At 41.6% G+C, this 16,429-nt stretch overlaps 1 protein-coding gene across 3 annotated transcripts in view; it reads right to left on the bottom strand.

Annotated features, from left to right (window-relative positions):
- Positions 1-16,429, bottom strand: part of LOC124593519 (aspartate--tRNA ligase, mitochondrial) — a 146,484-nt gene that overhangs the window by 87,790 nt on the left and 42,265 nt on the right. For 2 of the 3 annotated variants that reach the window (XM_047131938.1, XM_047131939.1), the window contains 3 exons: positions 8,255-8,421; positions 8,082-8,180; positions 1,235-1,333 (listed from right to left, as the gene is read on the bottom strand). In XM_047131938.1, coding sequence (XP_046987894.1) covers positions 1,235-1,333; positions 8,082-8,180; positions 8,255-8,421 — 365 coding nt within the window. The remainder of the gene's footprint in view (positions 1-1,234; positions 1,334-8,081; positions 8,181-8,254; positions 8,422-16,429) is intronic. The other variant, XM_047131941.1, reaches the window with a different exon arrangement.

The raw sequence follows: 16,429 nt of genomic DNA, 5'->3' as shown, positions 1-16,429 counted from the left end.
CAACTCGCAGCAGCCAACAAAGGAATGATACAGCAATGATGGGTGCCTATAGACACAGATCCTTACCTACTGTTCCAACCCTCCCAACACCCGCCCCTCTGGATGTGGGCTCAAGCAGTGCTTCGCAACCATTGGACCAGCCAGCATCATCCTACACACTTATGCCACTGTAGGCTGGTCCAATTGCTGACATCATCAGACAGAAGGAGAAGAATGACAATATCGGCAGCACACCTCCCCCTTCCACTCCATTGGTCCTGGCACTATTCCTGGCCATTTCCAGCACTAAGTGCCAAACAAAAGGGGGGGGGGGGGGGGGGGGCAAGGGATTTAATGTCCTACAGTGTCAATATTGATTCAAAGGCTGAGAACTTAAGAGTCATATACGGCCTCTGGTGAGTGATTTTTAAGTCCCATGCAGCTCATTAAGCAGTCACATGCACACTATATTTACAGCATTTGATTACACATCATTACAGTTTTGGTACAAAGATGCAACACTTTTATTTTTGATTAATTTTATGCACATCTTTAATTTTATGCACATCTCTCTCGGCACAATGGAATTGGTTCACAATGACTGATTTGTTTTTGGATTTCTGTTATCCTACAGTACTCATCCATTCTGACTGGCACTCTAATTGCTTGTGATTTCCGATGCTCCACTGCTCTATGAAAGTCACGAAATGCAAGTGTTTCTATTGTGATCAACACAAAATTTTTCTTCAATAACTGCTGTGTCGGGAAATGGAATGCAATTGTTTCATATCAGTGCAGCAACAACTCCCTCTCCAGAGTAGCTTGTGTAACACCAAGAGAGAGAGAGAGAGAGAGAGAGAGAGAGAGAGAGAGAGAGAGAGAGTCATTGTTACTCAACATTCCTAACACTCCAACATAAGTACCATTGAATTATCAAGTCATGAAAATGGTGACACAAGATTTCCAGGATCTGGATCTCCCAGATTCCTTCCAATTCCCTCTCCATCTAAGCATAATTTTATGTTGCAGCCTTATGTGAAAAATAAAATTACATGGAAGTTGTTTCTTATATTGTTTGATTGGCATGGAAAAATGTACACAGTTCCACGCAAAACTAGGAAATGAAGTATCGCAAAACATAATAACAGAATGTATCTCTATTGAATTGAAAAATTAAAGCCAAATTATGAAATTTTCCTAGCAACATTTAAACACAGTTTCAAGCTGATACAAATATAATTTTATAAGAACTTACCTTATTGAAGTCACGAATGCTGAAGGGCAACTGTTTTTTTGCCAAACTCACTACATTCAAATCAGAAATATGAACTTCTACACTCCCGGTCTTCATATCCTGGAAAAATTAGAAATCTGCAATGAAGATATTGTCTTAACATTTTTCCTATTAGTTCACAGTAATCTATACAGCTAAAAGTCACATTCTCACAAGTAAAACACAGTTAGGTCCCAAATCCACCTGTGGATTTCTCAGAAACTGATGTCTGGGGGGAAGAACCAAGATGACATGTGTGGTGCAACAAGCACTGAAGTTATGACTGTCATGTTTTAGAACATGCTCTGCAACAGGATATTGTGTCTTGTCGGTATACACCCTCTGTCTATGCCCACTCATCCTAACTGACAACTTAGTGGTATACACCCTCTGTCTATGCCCACTCATCCTAACTGACAACTTAGTGGTAGTCATGCCAATGTAACAGGTGTGAACATTGTTTACATAACAGCTGGTATATGACATGTTTCACAGGTGGCTCTCCCTTTGGTAGTATATGTTTTGTCAGTTATAGGGCTGATGCAGGTGGCATTAGGAGGGAGCATAGGGCTAGTTCTGCAGTGGTGACATTTACAGGGGCAGGAGCCACAGGGCAGGGAGATGGGTGCAGAAGGAGCATGGAGCCTGACAGGGATACTGTGGAGATTGAGAGGGCAACGAAAAGCTATTTAGGTGTGGTGGGCAAAATCTCAGACAGGCTAGATCTCATTTCAGGGCATAGCCTTGTCAAAGTAGCTGATTAATACTTTCAAGAACAGTTTAATACTGAGTGACGAATGATGGTGTGCTCCGAAGTTGTTTTTTGGAGGGATCAACAGTACCAGGATTGGATGTGATGGTCCAGGAAATCTGCTTTTGAACTAGGCTGGTGGCGTAATTTTGTCCTGTGAAGGCTGGGGTGGGAATGGTAGTGTATTGGTGTAAAGTTGGCCTTGGATGCCAACTGCCAAAATGTAAGTATTACTGTTTGTTAGTAGGTTTAGGGTCCTGAGATTTTAAGGTGGGACTGCAGGTCAGTTTGAATCACACAGACAGGATCTTGATGGCAGATGCTGCATGTACAGTGTCAGACATCTGGTGTAGAACTTCACTAACATACTCCTGTCACTCAAAAATCACAGTAGCAGATCCTTTGTCTGCCGGGAGGATCATGATTGAGTCTTAAGCTTTTAGGTAACACACAGCCCAGAATTCTGCAGAGGGCGTGTTAGGACCATGGTTTAGGAACCTGAGAAAGGATTGTGAAGCATGCTGGATGTGACGAATTCTTGAAAGGCTTGTAAGCGATGATTTTGATGTAGTGGCGTGGATCAAGTTGGGATCATAGTCAGAACTATTCAAGGGAGGGTTCAATGTCAGATTTGATGTTGGAAAGGTTTTGGGATTGGATTGCAAAGTGGTATTTCCAGGTGACTTTACATGTGAAGGATAGTACATCCGTCACCAAAGCAGCATGATTAAATGCAGCCTTCAGCTGTTGGTTTGGTTTAGAGACAATGATGACATCTTTACCTTATGGACTCATGGTGAGGCTTACCTTTTAAAATTCCTGAAATCTCTAAATACAGTCTTCCAATTAAATTTCACATGGTCCTATTCCGAACCCCACACCAGTTTCCCTGAAGGTGATATACTAACCAACGGCCAGCAACACATTTCTGTTCACATTAAACCTTCTAACAAACAATAATACTTACATTTTGACAATTGCCATTCTTTCCATATCAAATGTTCCCACCCATACAGCCTTGGCATCCAAGACAAACGTGTTTGTTCGGATGCAGACTCTTTATACCAATATACCACCATTCTAACCTCAGCCTTCACTGGACATAATTTACCCCATCAGCCTAGTTCAAATGCAGATTTCCCGGGCAATCACATCCAATAGTCGTACTGTTGATTCCCCCAAAAAACAACTTCGGAGCACACCACCATTCGTGATTCAGTAATATACTGTTCTTGAAAGTATTAATCAGATACTTTGACAAGGGTATGGCTTCCTAAAATCATGTCCTGAAATGAGATCTAGCCTGTCTGAGATTTTGCCCACCACACCTAGAATAGCTTTTCATTGCCCTCCCAATCTTCACAATATCCTTATCAGACCCCATGCTCCTTCTGCACCTATTTCCCTACCGTATGGCTCCTACTCCTCTGATCAGCTCCGCTGTAAGACTCGCCCTATACACCCTTGTACCACCGCCTATAACAGCCCTATATCTGGCAAAACATATATTATCAGAGGGACAGTCACCTGCGAGACTGCACGTTATAAGCCAGCTATTATGCAAACACTTTTCGGTCTTTTACATCAGCATAACTACCACCAAGTTATCAGTTAGAATGAATGGGCATGGGCAGAGGGTGTATACTGGCAACACACAATATACTGTTGCACAGTATGCTCTACAACATGACTTTTTCACCACATGCATCACCTGCATTCTCCCCGCAGACACCGCCACAGTTTTGCAGATTGACTGAGGCGGGGAGTTGTGTTGGATGAAGTGGGTGAGACATGAATGGCGGTGGAGAGCGGGAGGAAGGGTTGGAGTAGGGTGACTGACAGATCTGGCAGCTGGGAGGGAAGCATCAGGTGCCTGGGACAAGAATACAACATGGACACTGACATTGGTGAGTTTGTGCAGTGCACGATGATGATGTATGATGTTAACATGGATGAGTGAATCTGAAAGGGAGTGATAGAATATAGGAAAGGAAGACTGAGAGGAAGAGTGTGAGTGCAACATGAATAAATTTTACAGTCTTGGTGCAGAGCAGCATCTGAAATTGAGGTCAAATCCCATACACAGAGCTCAGAAGGACTGATGTGTGTGGGGGGTGGAGGAGAGGTGTGTGGAAGATAGCATGGGTTGCAAAGAAACCACTGAAATGGAGCATGCTGTGCTCAGTAGCATGTTCTGTCATTGGATAATCAGTTCTGTTCTTGGCAAGTTCTTCAGTGGCCATTCAGTTGTGTAGACAGCTGGTTGGTGATCATGCCCATATAAAATGCAGTGTAGAAATGGCAGCAGAGCTGGTATGTGACATGAAAGCTTTAACAGTGGCACTGCCTCTGATGGGTTAGGATAGGTCGGTGTTGGGTTAGAGTTGGATGTGCTGGGTGCATCTATAAAATAGGTCTTGCACCTGGATATTCCACAGGGATGTGACCTATGTGGCAAGGGGTTAGAAGTGGATGTGTCTTAAGGATGGGCAAGAATATTGCATAGACTGTGCAGGCGGTGGAATACCATTTCAGGAGGGTTGGGGAGGATTGTGGATAAGATGTTCCTGACTTCTGAGCACAACGATAAACAGTCAAAGCCCTGGCAAAGGATATGATGCAGTTGTTTCAGTCTGGGGTGATAGTGGGTAGTGAGGAGGGTGTTCATTTCCAGCTGGTTATTGGGGTGGTGAGAGGATAAGGTGTGTGTGGAAATGTATTGGCAATGCTAAAAATCACTATATGATCTTGTTCATCAATATCTTTCCCCCGAGAGCCTAAATCACAAGGGATGTTGGTGAACTCTGCACTTAGCTTAAAAATACTAGTTTCTTGGTATACACTACACAGGGAGTTCTAAACTAGTTCAGACATTTCCTTTTCATGACCACTCCCCAACAGAAGGTCTTTTTAATGCTCTGAACTCTACTAACCTTATGTTGCACTATTTTCCCTGTCTTGTCAAAGTATTCCTGAACTCCTTGAGTTGTCTGCACACGTTTGTCTCCTGTCTCGAGAGCAATGAACATGTTGGATATGTCTACACCAAGCCTAGCAGACTTGCCTGACCTTACTGCTGACAACTGGACCTCTCAACTGTTCTAGCTCTGCTTGTGCTACTGTCAGATCAACTACTCTTTGCCCATAATCATGGAGCAACAGCCACAATTATTACAGTGCCAAAGGGTAGCCACATGTCTTCCCAAGCTGGTTACTTCAAAGCACCAAACACAAAATGTCTACACAGTCTTCACAATATCACTACACAAATATAATGAGAACAAAATTTTCTAAAAATATAGTAGTGCAATGTGTTTACCTTATAATTTGATGAAAAGGTTCAGAGAAGGGGGTATGTAGATATATAAAGAAAGCTTTCCAAAAAAGGCTGTAGCATAAAATTCTGCATGTTTGATAAATGCACTACAGAGTAAGTTTATATAAGCAAATCTGTCAAATGCTATAACAATATTATTGAAAAAAAATTAAAAAATAGAACTAAAGAAAGGTGGCAGCCTGTCTCCAATTCTTTTCAATATACACACACACTATATCATCAAAAAACAGGAAACATAGACCACCAGGAATATATCTAGGAAATGAAGGTATTTGAATACACTGTTATCAAGTTGTAATACAAGAAACAATGGATAATATGCAAAGATCTACTCACTGACTACAGAGGCTAAAATTGGAGCTAGACCTGAATATATCACGACACAAGAAAAATATCACAGCTATCAAGAGAAACAAACATAAGAGGATGACGATCTTACTCAAAAATCAAACTTCAGTCCAAGTCAAATATGGTAAAGAAATGTTCTTCATGGAATATAAATAATGAAAGGAATAAAGGCAATTCATTCACAAAAAAAGAATGGACATGTTGCTAAGCTTTCAGACAATGTCCTCCCCCAGAGCTAAATAGTACGGAATAAACACACACACACACACACACACACACACACACACACACACACACACACATTTTCATACATGCACATAGACCTTCACCGCTACACTGTACATTCACTGCAGCCTGACTACAGTGAAGGATTATTGTATCAGAGAAGTGGGTAACAGGAAAAAAAGCCCAGGAGACAAATGGAGGGTTAGGGGGAAGGATGGCTGATTGAGAGTGAGAGACAGGAGTAAATGGACAAACTCTTTATCTTCTTTGGCAACTAGTTCAAAGGTGACCATTTATATTTAATCATCCATTTTCTATATAATTGTGAAATGCTATCATGGGCTTTAAATAGTCGAAATGGAAAAGTAGGAATGTTGTACCATACGGCAACCATGTATTCAAATTGTGGATAAAAACTACATCAGGAATTATTGAAAATGAAAATTCATAATGTTTCTTAGGAAAACACACACATTCTCTCTCTCTCTCTCTCTCTCTCTCTCTCTCTCTCTCTCTCTTTCTCTGGCACATGAACTGAGAAATTGCATACTAAAATTGTTGCAAGCTTTGTACCAGAAACGGAGAGAACTACAAATATATATACTGGAAGATCTTCAGAGCTTCATAAATGAAAAGAAACAACATTTTTTTCTTTCCCCCAAAACCTTGGTGACATAGCTCTCATCAGTGCTTTGAAGATCTGTAGCACTGTAAAAGACAGCCAGTTTTGGATCAGTCAGCAGCTGAAACAAAAACCAAGGTTCACGCATGGACTCAGTTGTCAATTATTTGAGAAAGTGAGCTTCTGAGCAAGCAGAGACAGCTGCGAACAGATGAGAAATGAAGATTAGTATTTAAATCAAGTTGACAATGAAGTCATCAGAGATGGAGTACATCATCAGAATTGGTGTAGGATGAGAACAGAAAGCAGCTATCCCTTTATCAATAGAACCATTCCAATACTAAACTTTAATTAGCTGAAAGTTATAAATGATTGGTCTGAGAGCACTATCAAGCTCATGGAGCCCTACAATAAATAATATACAAAAACTACAAGCAGTACAAGCTTTAAGTTGTGTCTTGAGTATATCCATAAGGCTACAGAGTATAGAGACTTTTCAAATTATAAGAATTTCTTTTTTAAATGTGATTTTTCCTCATATTTGCCTCACAAGTTTGGTACATAAAAGGTTTAACAGTTACATTATTGAGGCTGATGTAGTAACGTTAATAATTAAGTTGAACGGAATAAAGTCATTGGCTAATCAGCTACCTCTAACAAATATTTTTTGACATAAAATGTAAGTACAATTTTACGTGATTTTACTTTTTTTCAAAGTGTAGGGTCTAATTCACACCCCTTCCCCTTTTTCTACATGGCCCAAATTCGTCACAACTCCCCCCCCCCCCCCCCCCTCCAACTTGAGAAGTACAAGCCTATATGTATTGTGTTTCATTTTTGGGAGAAAAACGTTTTAATATAACATTTTACAAAATGATTTAAAGTTATTCTGAGAGTCAGTAGTTAAATAAATAATTTTTACGTATGCTATACAATTAAGGGAAAGTTACAAATTGCCAGTCATGGAGACAAAGAAACAGAAGTCAATATTTTGAGAACAGTCTGCAATTTGTCAAGAATGGGTGAAAGCAGTGAAGAAAGGGACAGGCAACTCGGTACTGAACTTAGAGCAGTGGAACTGAAACAATGAGAGACTGACTGTAACAGTTCGAACAGAAACCAGACTGAACAAAGTGAATGGTGAATAACTGTTCCTTAGGACCTGGTCCTTTGTGAGCAACCCACTTTTACACCAAATAAAACTGCAACTGGTGGGCTTCTTGATACAAATGGCGACAGCACACACAAAGACAATAAAGTACAAGTTGCCACTTGAAACACTGCAGTGGCAGCCTAATGGAAGACCAACTGGAACGTCTAGAAAGAGATGGATTGAAGTTAAAACTTGCAATGTGCCTAATCCACAAAGGAAGCACTAAAAGAAATAGTCACTGCAAATGCTTTTAAACATACAATACACGATAAGTAACATGTTCATCGTATCATAAAACTAATCTAAAATGTATCATTGCTATGATAGTTCTCACATAATCAGTTAATAATTACATGTCTTCAAAACAAAATTTGAGCAACAAAATTTTCTTACAGTATTTTCCTGACCTTGAGGTCTTTCTTGAACAACTCCAGTAGCAGACAAGATGGACTCATATGGGGTATTTTTTATAACATCAGTGAGATCTCTTCTCTGCAACAGAAATAAATTGTCATTTAGATTCTTCAGTAGAACCTTTCCACAAAAAGAAAATAATTGAAACTTACCTCTTTTGGTATAACTAGCTGAGTTGAGCCATAGGAGTCTCTTAATGTAATAAACTTCCCCATTCGTTGAAACTCAAGCCAGCCAAATAATTTCACCACACTTCCCACATGCTTCTCAGTGAGGTCTCCACAAGAATGTGTTCGTTTCGTAAACTTGTTCACATTTCCTAGATTTAACACAAATTTGTATAAAATAACTATTATAATGAAAGATTCAAGTAAGAAATTAACTCAACGAAGGAGTTCTAAGCACACTACCATCATGAAACACAGCTGCATCAACTTTCCTCTCGCAATAATCCCCCTGTGATCACTGCGGAGTATTTCTTGAAATCATTAAATTTTTCAATACTTTTATTCAATCTGGACTCAAATACTGAAGAATCAGTTTGTTCTGTGTGTAAGATGATTCTCAATCATGATTTCATCTCTAAGCTGACTAATGCTGTACTTCATATGAATGTTCATTCTTGAATGTTCATAAAAGTAACCACTAATCTTGTCTCTGTGAACTACAGTTATCACAGTGGGGGATCAAAAAGTTTCCATTTGAGGGCTGCACAGTCCATAATTGGTATGACAACCAGGCTAAATTGCCATGGACTTTGAGGCAATCACACACCAGACTGAAAATGGCAGTTTGGTAAAACACCATGCTGTACTGCGTGAAGAAGTCCATAGCAGCCTTCTGCGCATCCTTGTCCGACAGGAATCGATGGCCCTTCACGGCATTAAGGGACTGAAGGCATGATAATCACATAGAGAGAGATCAGGACTAAGGGTGGATGCTCAAGTATCTCCCACTTGTCTGTAACAGGTGATGCTGGCCTCCCAGAAAAACTGGCACATTGTGTCTAACTGCAACCCTCATGGAACCATTCCATAATAGTTATTTTCAACAGACATTTTGCTCCATATACAATCTACCATTGTTTGTCCTTCAGCAGCCAAGAAAAGAATAACAGCAGAATGTTAGTCCTCTTTGGACACATTTGGTAACATCATCACCATAGTTCAAATCTTTGCATTTACTGCACACACAGCGAAAAGAGACAAATACCCTATTAATCCCTTGTCTATATGTCAGTGCTTATATACCTGCACTGGATTCATGCTACACTCCATTTACGCTGCAGCAATGCCCTAAAATTGAAACTTTTTAATCGACCCTTATACAAAACAGTGTGAGAGCAAAAGCAACTCCAGCATGTGACAATGGCAGACAGCTTTTGTCACTTACTATTTTATGTCTTACTCCAAGCAAACTCTGGCATGAACATAATAAAAAGAATGAGATACAATATGAAACTCTTATCATGAGGGTGAAAATGAAAATAGCTGTACACAACATAAATATTAGGACTATGGTATCATGTAAATATCTCTTCATGACTGATTAGAACATAGCGTCCCAACAAATTATTTTATTATGAGGTAAATCATATGGAGAACTAAAGCTTGACAAATATATGTAAGATAGTTCTGTGAGGCATGGTGAGTGACAGTTTGAAATTCTAAGTAATGTTGTGATAAGTCTCCATTAAAAACATTTGAAAATTATGGAATAGTACAGTGGTGGAGCGCTGATGTCTTAGATAATGGAGTTTTCTTCACTGGTCAAAATACTAGAATGATTACATGTGATATCAACAATTCTGCAAAAATAAACATTTCACTCACAGTGATATATTACATAAGGAAATACACTTTCTTATGTGTCAAACCAGACAGTAAACTAGATTGATCAGTGCCATGAAACATGTAGTTTGTGTAAATCAAGACTTCCACTGATTAAAAGGCAAAAATCCGCGGATGGGTGAACATTATAACTACAAGTAACACGAGTCCAAATCAGCATTAAAGAGCCAAAGCCAGTAGAGCACTAACTGACACCCCTATTGTGAGGTTTTCTCCATGACTCTAGGTTTGCACTTATCAAAGATGAAACTATGAAGCCTATAAACAATATATCCTACTAGTTTCCTAAAGTGACTATTGCCTACATTTGACGTCAAAGTCCAACAACCACTCGTAGAAGTCAGATGGCAGGACTAGCAGTGGAGGGTAGGTAAAGTGCGTTAGGGAGATGCGGAAAACAGTGTAGTCATGGTCATATTGTGGAAACAGAGAAATATACCTGACGTCCAAAAGGAGCATAATCACTGGCTTTTGGGACAAGGGTGGAAGTATTTCCTAAAATGGCACTGACCAAAGCTGGTGCCGAACCAACTGTCATGGGCCACAGATGACAGGAGTGAACAACCGCTCCGACCAACCAGGCTCTACCACTGACTGTTTTTCATCCCTGGAATTTGCACACCAATAGTGCAACTGGAAGTACACTAAGTGGCGACAAGTGGCCTTTTCAGATGAATCAAATTTTATGCTCCATCAGACTGAAAGTAAACACCCTGCTACAATCACTGGAAATGTCCAAGCTAGAGGAGGGAGTATTATGGTCTGGGGAATGTTTTCAAGGCATGCTCTGGTTGATACCATCATTCTGGAAGGCACAATATATCAATGCAAGTATGCATCTATCCTTGGGGACCATGTTTGTTTTTCCTTGGTAGAATGTCATCTACCAACAGGACAATGTAATGTCACACAGCTAACAGAGTACATGCACCATTCAAAGAGCACTAGAGTGAGTTTATCATACACCCAAGATTTAAATCCAATTGAGAATCTGTGGGACCACCTTGATTGGGCTCTTTGCACCATGCATCGTCAACGAGACACCTAACACAGCTGGCCTTGGCATTGGAGTTGGCATAGCTCCAAATCCCTGTCAATATCTTCCAGCATCTCGCTGTCTCTCTTCCTGCACCCTCTGCACTGCAAAATGTGGTTATTCAGCCTTTTGACAGATGGTCACATTAATGTGACTGGACCATGTACAACAGGTATCAGAACTATACAATTTCTTATCCAAAGAGGATTAAAAAAAATTAAATACTTTATTATTTGTTGTGTAATTTATTGATTACTGATGACAATAGCACAGTTAGTTCATCTGGAACTATTTTAGCTAAAGAAAAGAATTTGCTATCATGGCAACCATGTGAAGGTGAAATTTTCAATGAGGATATTATAGTTTGTTTCTAGACTGGTACAGCTCATTTGAAAGCCCTAATTCTGTTCTTTTTAACAAACATTTAAATTTGTTTAAAAAAATTTTATTTCAAAAATTATTTCAAAAATTCAGTCTTCTACAATGTTTCAGTCTTAAAATGTAATTATTTCCAACATTCAATGCCACCATTTCATAGCGTTGACTATTCAGTTCTCAGAAAAACAAATTTCTGCTAAAACAACTTATTATTTTGTTAATTATTCAAATTAAAATCTTGAGATTTTTTTAGAAAATTTTGGGAATCTCCTTACAAAATGAACTATTTTCCTACTCAACAGTACTAATAATTTTGGCATTTTCTAATTACATTACTAATTACTTACATAAACTTATGTCACTGGATACTGTTTCTTTGTTCCTTTTAATTTTCCTGACTTATCTTCATACTAGCTGATCAGCTGACATTATCTGAGTATAAATTTTTCCCAATCTTCTATTGGTCCATCTCTTCCTCCTGCCCCCTCTATGCCCCCCACCATCTGTTCATCTACACCTGCCTCTTCCCCCGTCTCTGTGACCATCTTGTCCTGTCTTCCTCTCCATCCATCTTTTCCTTCAGTTCTCACTGTCCGTCTCTTCCACTCCCTCTATTTGTCCATCTCCTCTTCCCCTTCTTCCTTTTCCACCTGCCCACTTTCTCTGCCCATCTCATCCTTTCCCTCTCCCTGTCCATCACCTCCTCAGAATTGTTGTCCATCTCCCTAACCCCCTTTCTCCATTCACCTCATCCCCCCTCCACCTGTCTCTAGCTCCCCCCTGCCGCGTCTCACCTACCCAGCTTCTTCTCTATCCATCTCAATCTTCCCCCAGCCTTGTTAATCTGCAGGTGGAGCCTCAGCAAAACAGGCTGATGAAGCAAGCTCATACTACTTCTAGATAACACACCTGTCATGCAGGGCAGCTTACATGCCGGGGATTGGAAAAACTTTCATTCCCCTGATATGTAGGCTGCCCTGCAAAACAGCTTGATAAGGCAGGCTGATACTACTACAACACCTGTTGGTGGCTGGAGTGCAGGTTGACCTGCAATGTGGCTGGTTAAGGCTGGCCAATACTACTCCCATACAATATGCCTGTCGTGCAGGACAGCTTCACAACAAGGAATGCGCAGCACATATTTGATCATATCTCCACTCCTATGAGTGCTAGAAGGTTCTACCCATGCAGTACTGATTCTCATGAAATTTGTTCTTCATGTACCAAATTTGGCTGAAATTGACCAAGGGGTTTGTGTTTGCATAATTGCAGTTCCAGTAGAAAGAGAACCACTGCTTAGAATGATGTCAAGTTCGAACAGCATATTATTGATGCAAGGGGAAGCGTCATGGGATGAAAAAAAACTTTTACCAAGAGATGGTGGTGTAAGCATATTAATATAAATGGGACTGGCTACAAATGCGAGATCAATCATAGTACAACAGCTATGGTTTGAGTTGCACATTACATCATCTGTATTGTTCAAAGTGCATGACTGCACAAGTTCAGCAGAAAACAGTAGTGGCAAAGTTTGTTACGTAAGTCCGTCCACCACAGCATGATCGTACACTATAGTACGGAAAAATTAGTTTTTAATTGTCCTGAGGTCAAAAATTACATAAAAAGCAAAATTACTTTGATTTTTAATTGTTTTGTGACCAAAAATGCTTAAAAATCAAAATTACAACTGTTTCTAATTGAGTTGAGACAGGTGCAAGACATGTTCAATATGCTGTCCACCATTTCCTGTCACAAGCTGAAGCAGAGAAACAGCACGTTCCACAACAGATCAGAATGTCTCGGGGTCACGTTCAGAATGTGTTGCACAATGCTCGATTTCAATTCAATTACGTTTGTTAATTGGAGTACTGAAATCATCTTTCAGATAACCCCACAGCCAGAAGTCTCACAGATTAAGATCTGGATGGTTAAGCTGTAAGGAAATGGCAGCTGATAATTCTAGCATTTTCAAAATGCCTCTGCAGCAGCTGCTTCATTGGCTCTTCAATGTGCAGACAAGCACTATCTTGCATAAAAATGATCCTTCCCACACATTCACACTGTTGAAGGGATGGAATGACATTGATGGGCAAAAGACACTCATAGCATTTACCAGTGACGGTACAGGTAACAGAACACACAGGACTCATCTCCTCGAAAAATACAGCGCTCCCATAAACAATGCCATCAAACTGCACCACATAGTCACGTTTGCACAATGAAATGGTACTGGTCGATGTGCATGTAGATTTTACCATTGCCCATCTTCTGCAATTCTGTGTACTGATATGTCCTTGAAGATGGGAATGGGCTTCGTTTGTCCACAGAATGTTCCATGGCCATTCACTATCCACTTCCGTGCAAGCAAGAAATTCCAGAGTGAACATTTATATCGCTGGCAGGTCAGGAGAAAGCAACTCCTGAACATGGGTGATTTTGTACGGACAGCAATGTTTCGCAGTATTTTAAACACTGTGTTCAAAGATCTGGCCAACATTCGGGCAATTCCCTGAGCTGGGCATGTTTGCATACCACCACTCCTGCAATGCTGTAGCCACTGCTTGTACTTACAAAGAACCAGTCTTTTCGGATTTTGTAATCATTTTCTCCAGAGCCTCATGAGACATCATAATAATGCCTTTTCCATATCCTCGAGTGTCCAGAGCTTCTGCTGTGTTACTGGTGCAGAGTAACCATTCTAGTAAAAGAGCCTTGCCAGTAGTACATGACCCTTCATGGAGACAGTCACTTTGGGCGAATCGGACAAAAACTAAGGAACAGCTGTGCGCCATATGTCTGTTGGTGTTACAGTACAATCTATTGGCAAACATTTTTGTGTTTTTCTCCCATGACGTTTCCCGTGCAGCAATACTATGCTGTTCAAACCTGACATCATTCTCAGCGGTGGTTCTTTTTCTACAGCGTTTTGAAACTACCACCTCTATCTGTCCATCTCTTCCTCCCCACACTCTCTGCCCCTTCAACTCCCTCCCCCCCCTTTTCTTGTCCATCTCTTCTGCTCCTTCTCTCTGATCATATTTTCACCCCTCCCTCAGTCCATATCCTCCTCCCCCATCTTTCTTTTCCACCTGTCCACTAAACATGTACACCTTCCACTTGTCTCCTGTATCTCCCTCTCTTTCTTCTCTCTCTGTTCATCTCCACTAAACTCTCTCTCTGTCCACTACTTCTCCACTCTCTGGCCATATCCTCCTCCCCTCTCTCTGTATACCTCTTCTGCAGTTCCTTGCCCTTCTCTCTGCTCATCTCCTTTCTTTCCCCTCTCTGTCTATCTACTACTCCTCCCTCAACTCTCTCTGTCAATCCTGTTGCCCCCACCCCCTTGTCCAACTACTCCATCCCCTCTCCTTACCTATCTTGCGCTGCCCCTCCAATCCCTACCCATATGCTCTTGCACCCTTTTCCCTCAACCTACTACTTCCCACCTCCTACCGCCTTTTCCTTCATCCATCTCCTGCCCCACCCTCCCTATCCATCTCTCCCTTCCCTCTTCGTACCTATCTGCTTCTCCCTGTCCCTTACTTCTGCCCCATTCCCCTATTGATCTCCACGTCCCCCATCTCACAACCCATCTCCTCCTCTTCCCTCTCCGCCCCCCCCCCCCCTCCTCGCCCCTCTCTGTTCATCCTCTCCTGCTCCCCCTCTGTTCAACCCCTCCTGTTCTGTGTCCATCCCTTCCTGTGCCCTCTCTCCCTATCCATCCCATCCTGCCCCCCCCCCCCTCCTCCTCCTCTATCCATCCCCTCCTACATCCATCTTGACCCTCTTTCATCCATGCCTGTCTGCACCTGCAGCCTGTATACAACAGATCAATGAAGCAGCCTAATATTACTTCACCACAATACGACTTACGTAAGGCCGCCTACAGGTAAGGCACTGGAATTTTGTTTCTTTCCCCTTGCCGGCCGAAGTGGCCATGCGGTTAAAGGCGCTGCAGTCTGGAACCGCAAGACCGCTACGGTCACAGGTTCGAATCCTGCCTCGGGCGTGGATGTTTGTGATGTCCTTAGGTTAGTTAGGTTTAACTAGTTCTAAGTTCTAGGGGACTAATGACCTCAGCAGTTGAGTCCCATAGTGCTCAGAGCCATTTCTTTCCCCTAACATGTAGGCTGGCCAGCAAACCAGGACAATACGACATGCTGATACTATTCCCACACAACATGCCTGTCATGCAAGGTGACCTAACCATCAGGAGTTGAACACACAATGTATTTGCTGTATCTCCACTCCTATTGGAGCTAGTACATGGTAATTTCCACAGTGCTGATGATTGTGAAATATGCACTTCATGTGCCAAATTTATTTGAAATCAATCCAAGGCTTTGGAGGGAGATCAAGCACATACATACGTGCAGTCTGTAAGTATGTCACTTATATTTAACACAACTCTCTCTTCCATTCCTCTGCATCCACCGCTACTTCCCCATCTCTCCACCTTATCCTCCCCCCTCTGTCTCTCCTCCTCCTCTTTTTGTCCATTTCCTACTCCCATTGTCCCTGACAATGTTCACCTCCTCCTCCTCTCTCTTTCCATCTCCCCCTTCCTCTCTTCCTTTTCCACAAGCCCACTGTCATAATGGAGGTACTGTTGCTTGTTGGTGGGTTTGATGTGGACGGATGTGTGAAGCTGGCCATTGGACCCACCAACAAGCAACAGTACCACCATTATGACAGCTGCCACCCATTCCACATCAAACGGTCCCTTCCCTACAGCCTAGGTCTTCGTGGCAAACGAATCTGCTCCAGTTCGGAATCCCTGAACCATTACACCAACAACCTGAAAACAGCTTTCGCATCCCGCAACTACCCCTCCTGACCTGGTACAGAAGCAAATAACCAGAGCCACTTCCTCATCTCCTCAAACCCAGAACCTCCCACAGAAGAACCCCAAAAGTGCCCCACTTGTGACAGGATACTTTCCGGGACTGGATCAGACTCTGAATGTGGCTCTCCAGCAGGGATACGGCTTCCTCAAATCCTGCCCTGAAATGAGATCCATCCTTCATGAAATCCTCCCCACTCCACCAAGAGTGTCTTTCCGC

This window comes from Schistocerca americana, chromosome 2 (assembly GCF_021461395.2).
Source record: "Schistocerca americana isolate TAMUIC-IGC-003095 chromosome 2, iqSchAmer2.1, whole genome shotgun sequence".
In the NCBI taxonomy this organism is placed as follows: Eukaryota; Metazoa; Arthropoda; class Insecta; order Orthoptera; family Acrididae; genus Schistocerca; species Schistocerca americana.
The sequence above is the reverse complement of the archived record's forward strand: the minus strand, read 5'-3'. Positions and strand labels throughout refer to the sequence as shown.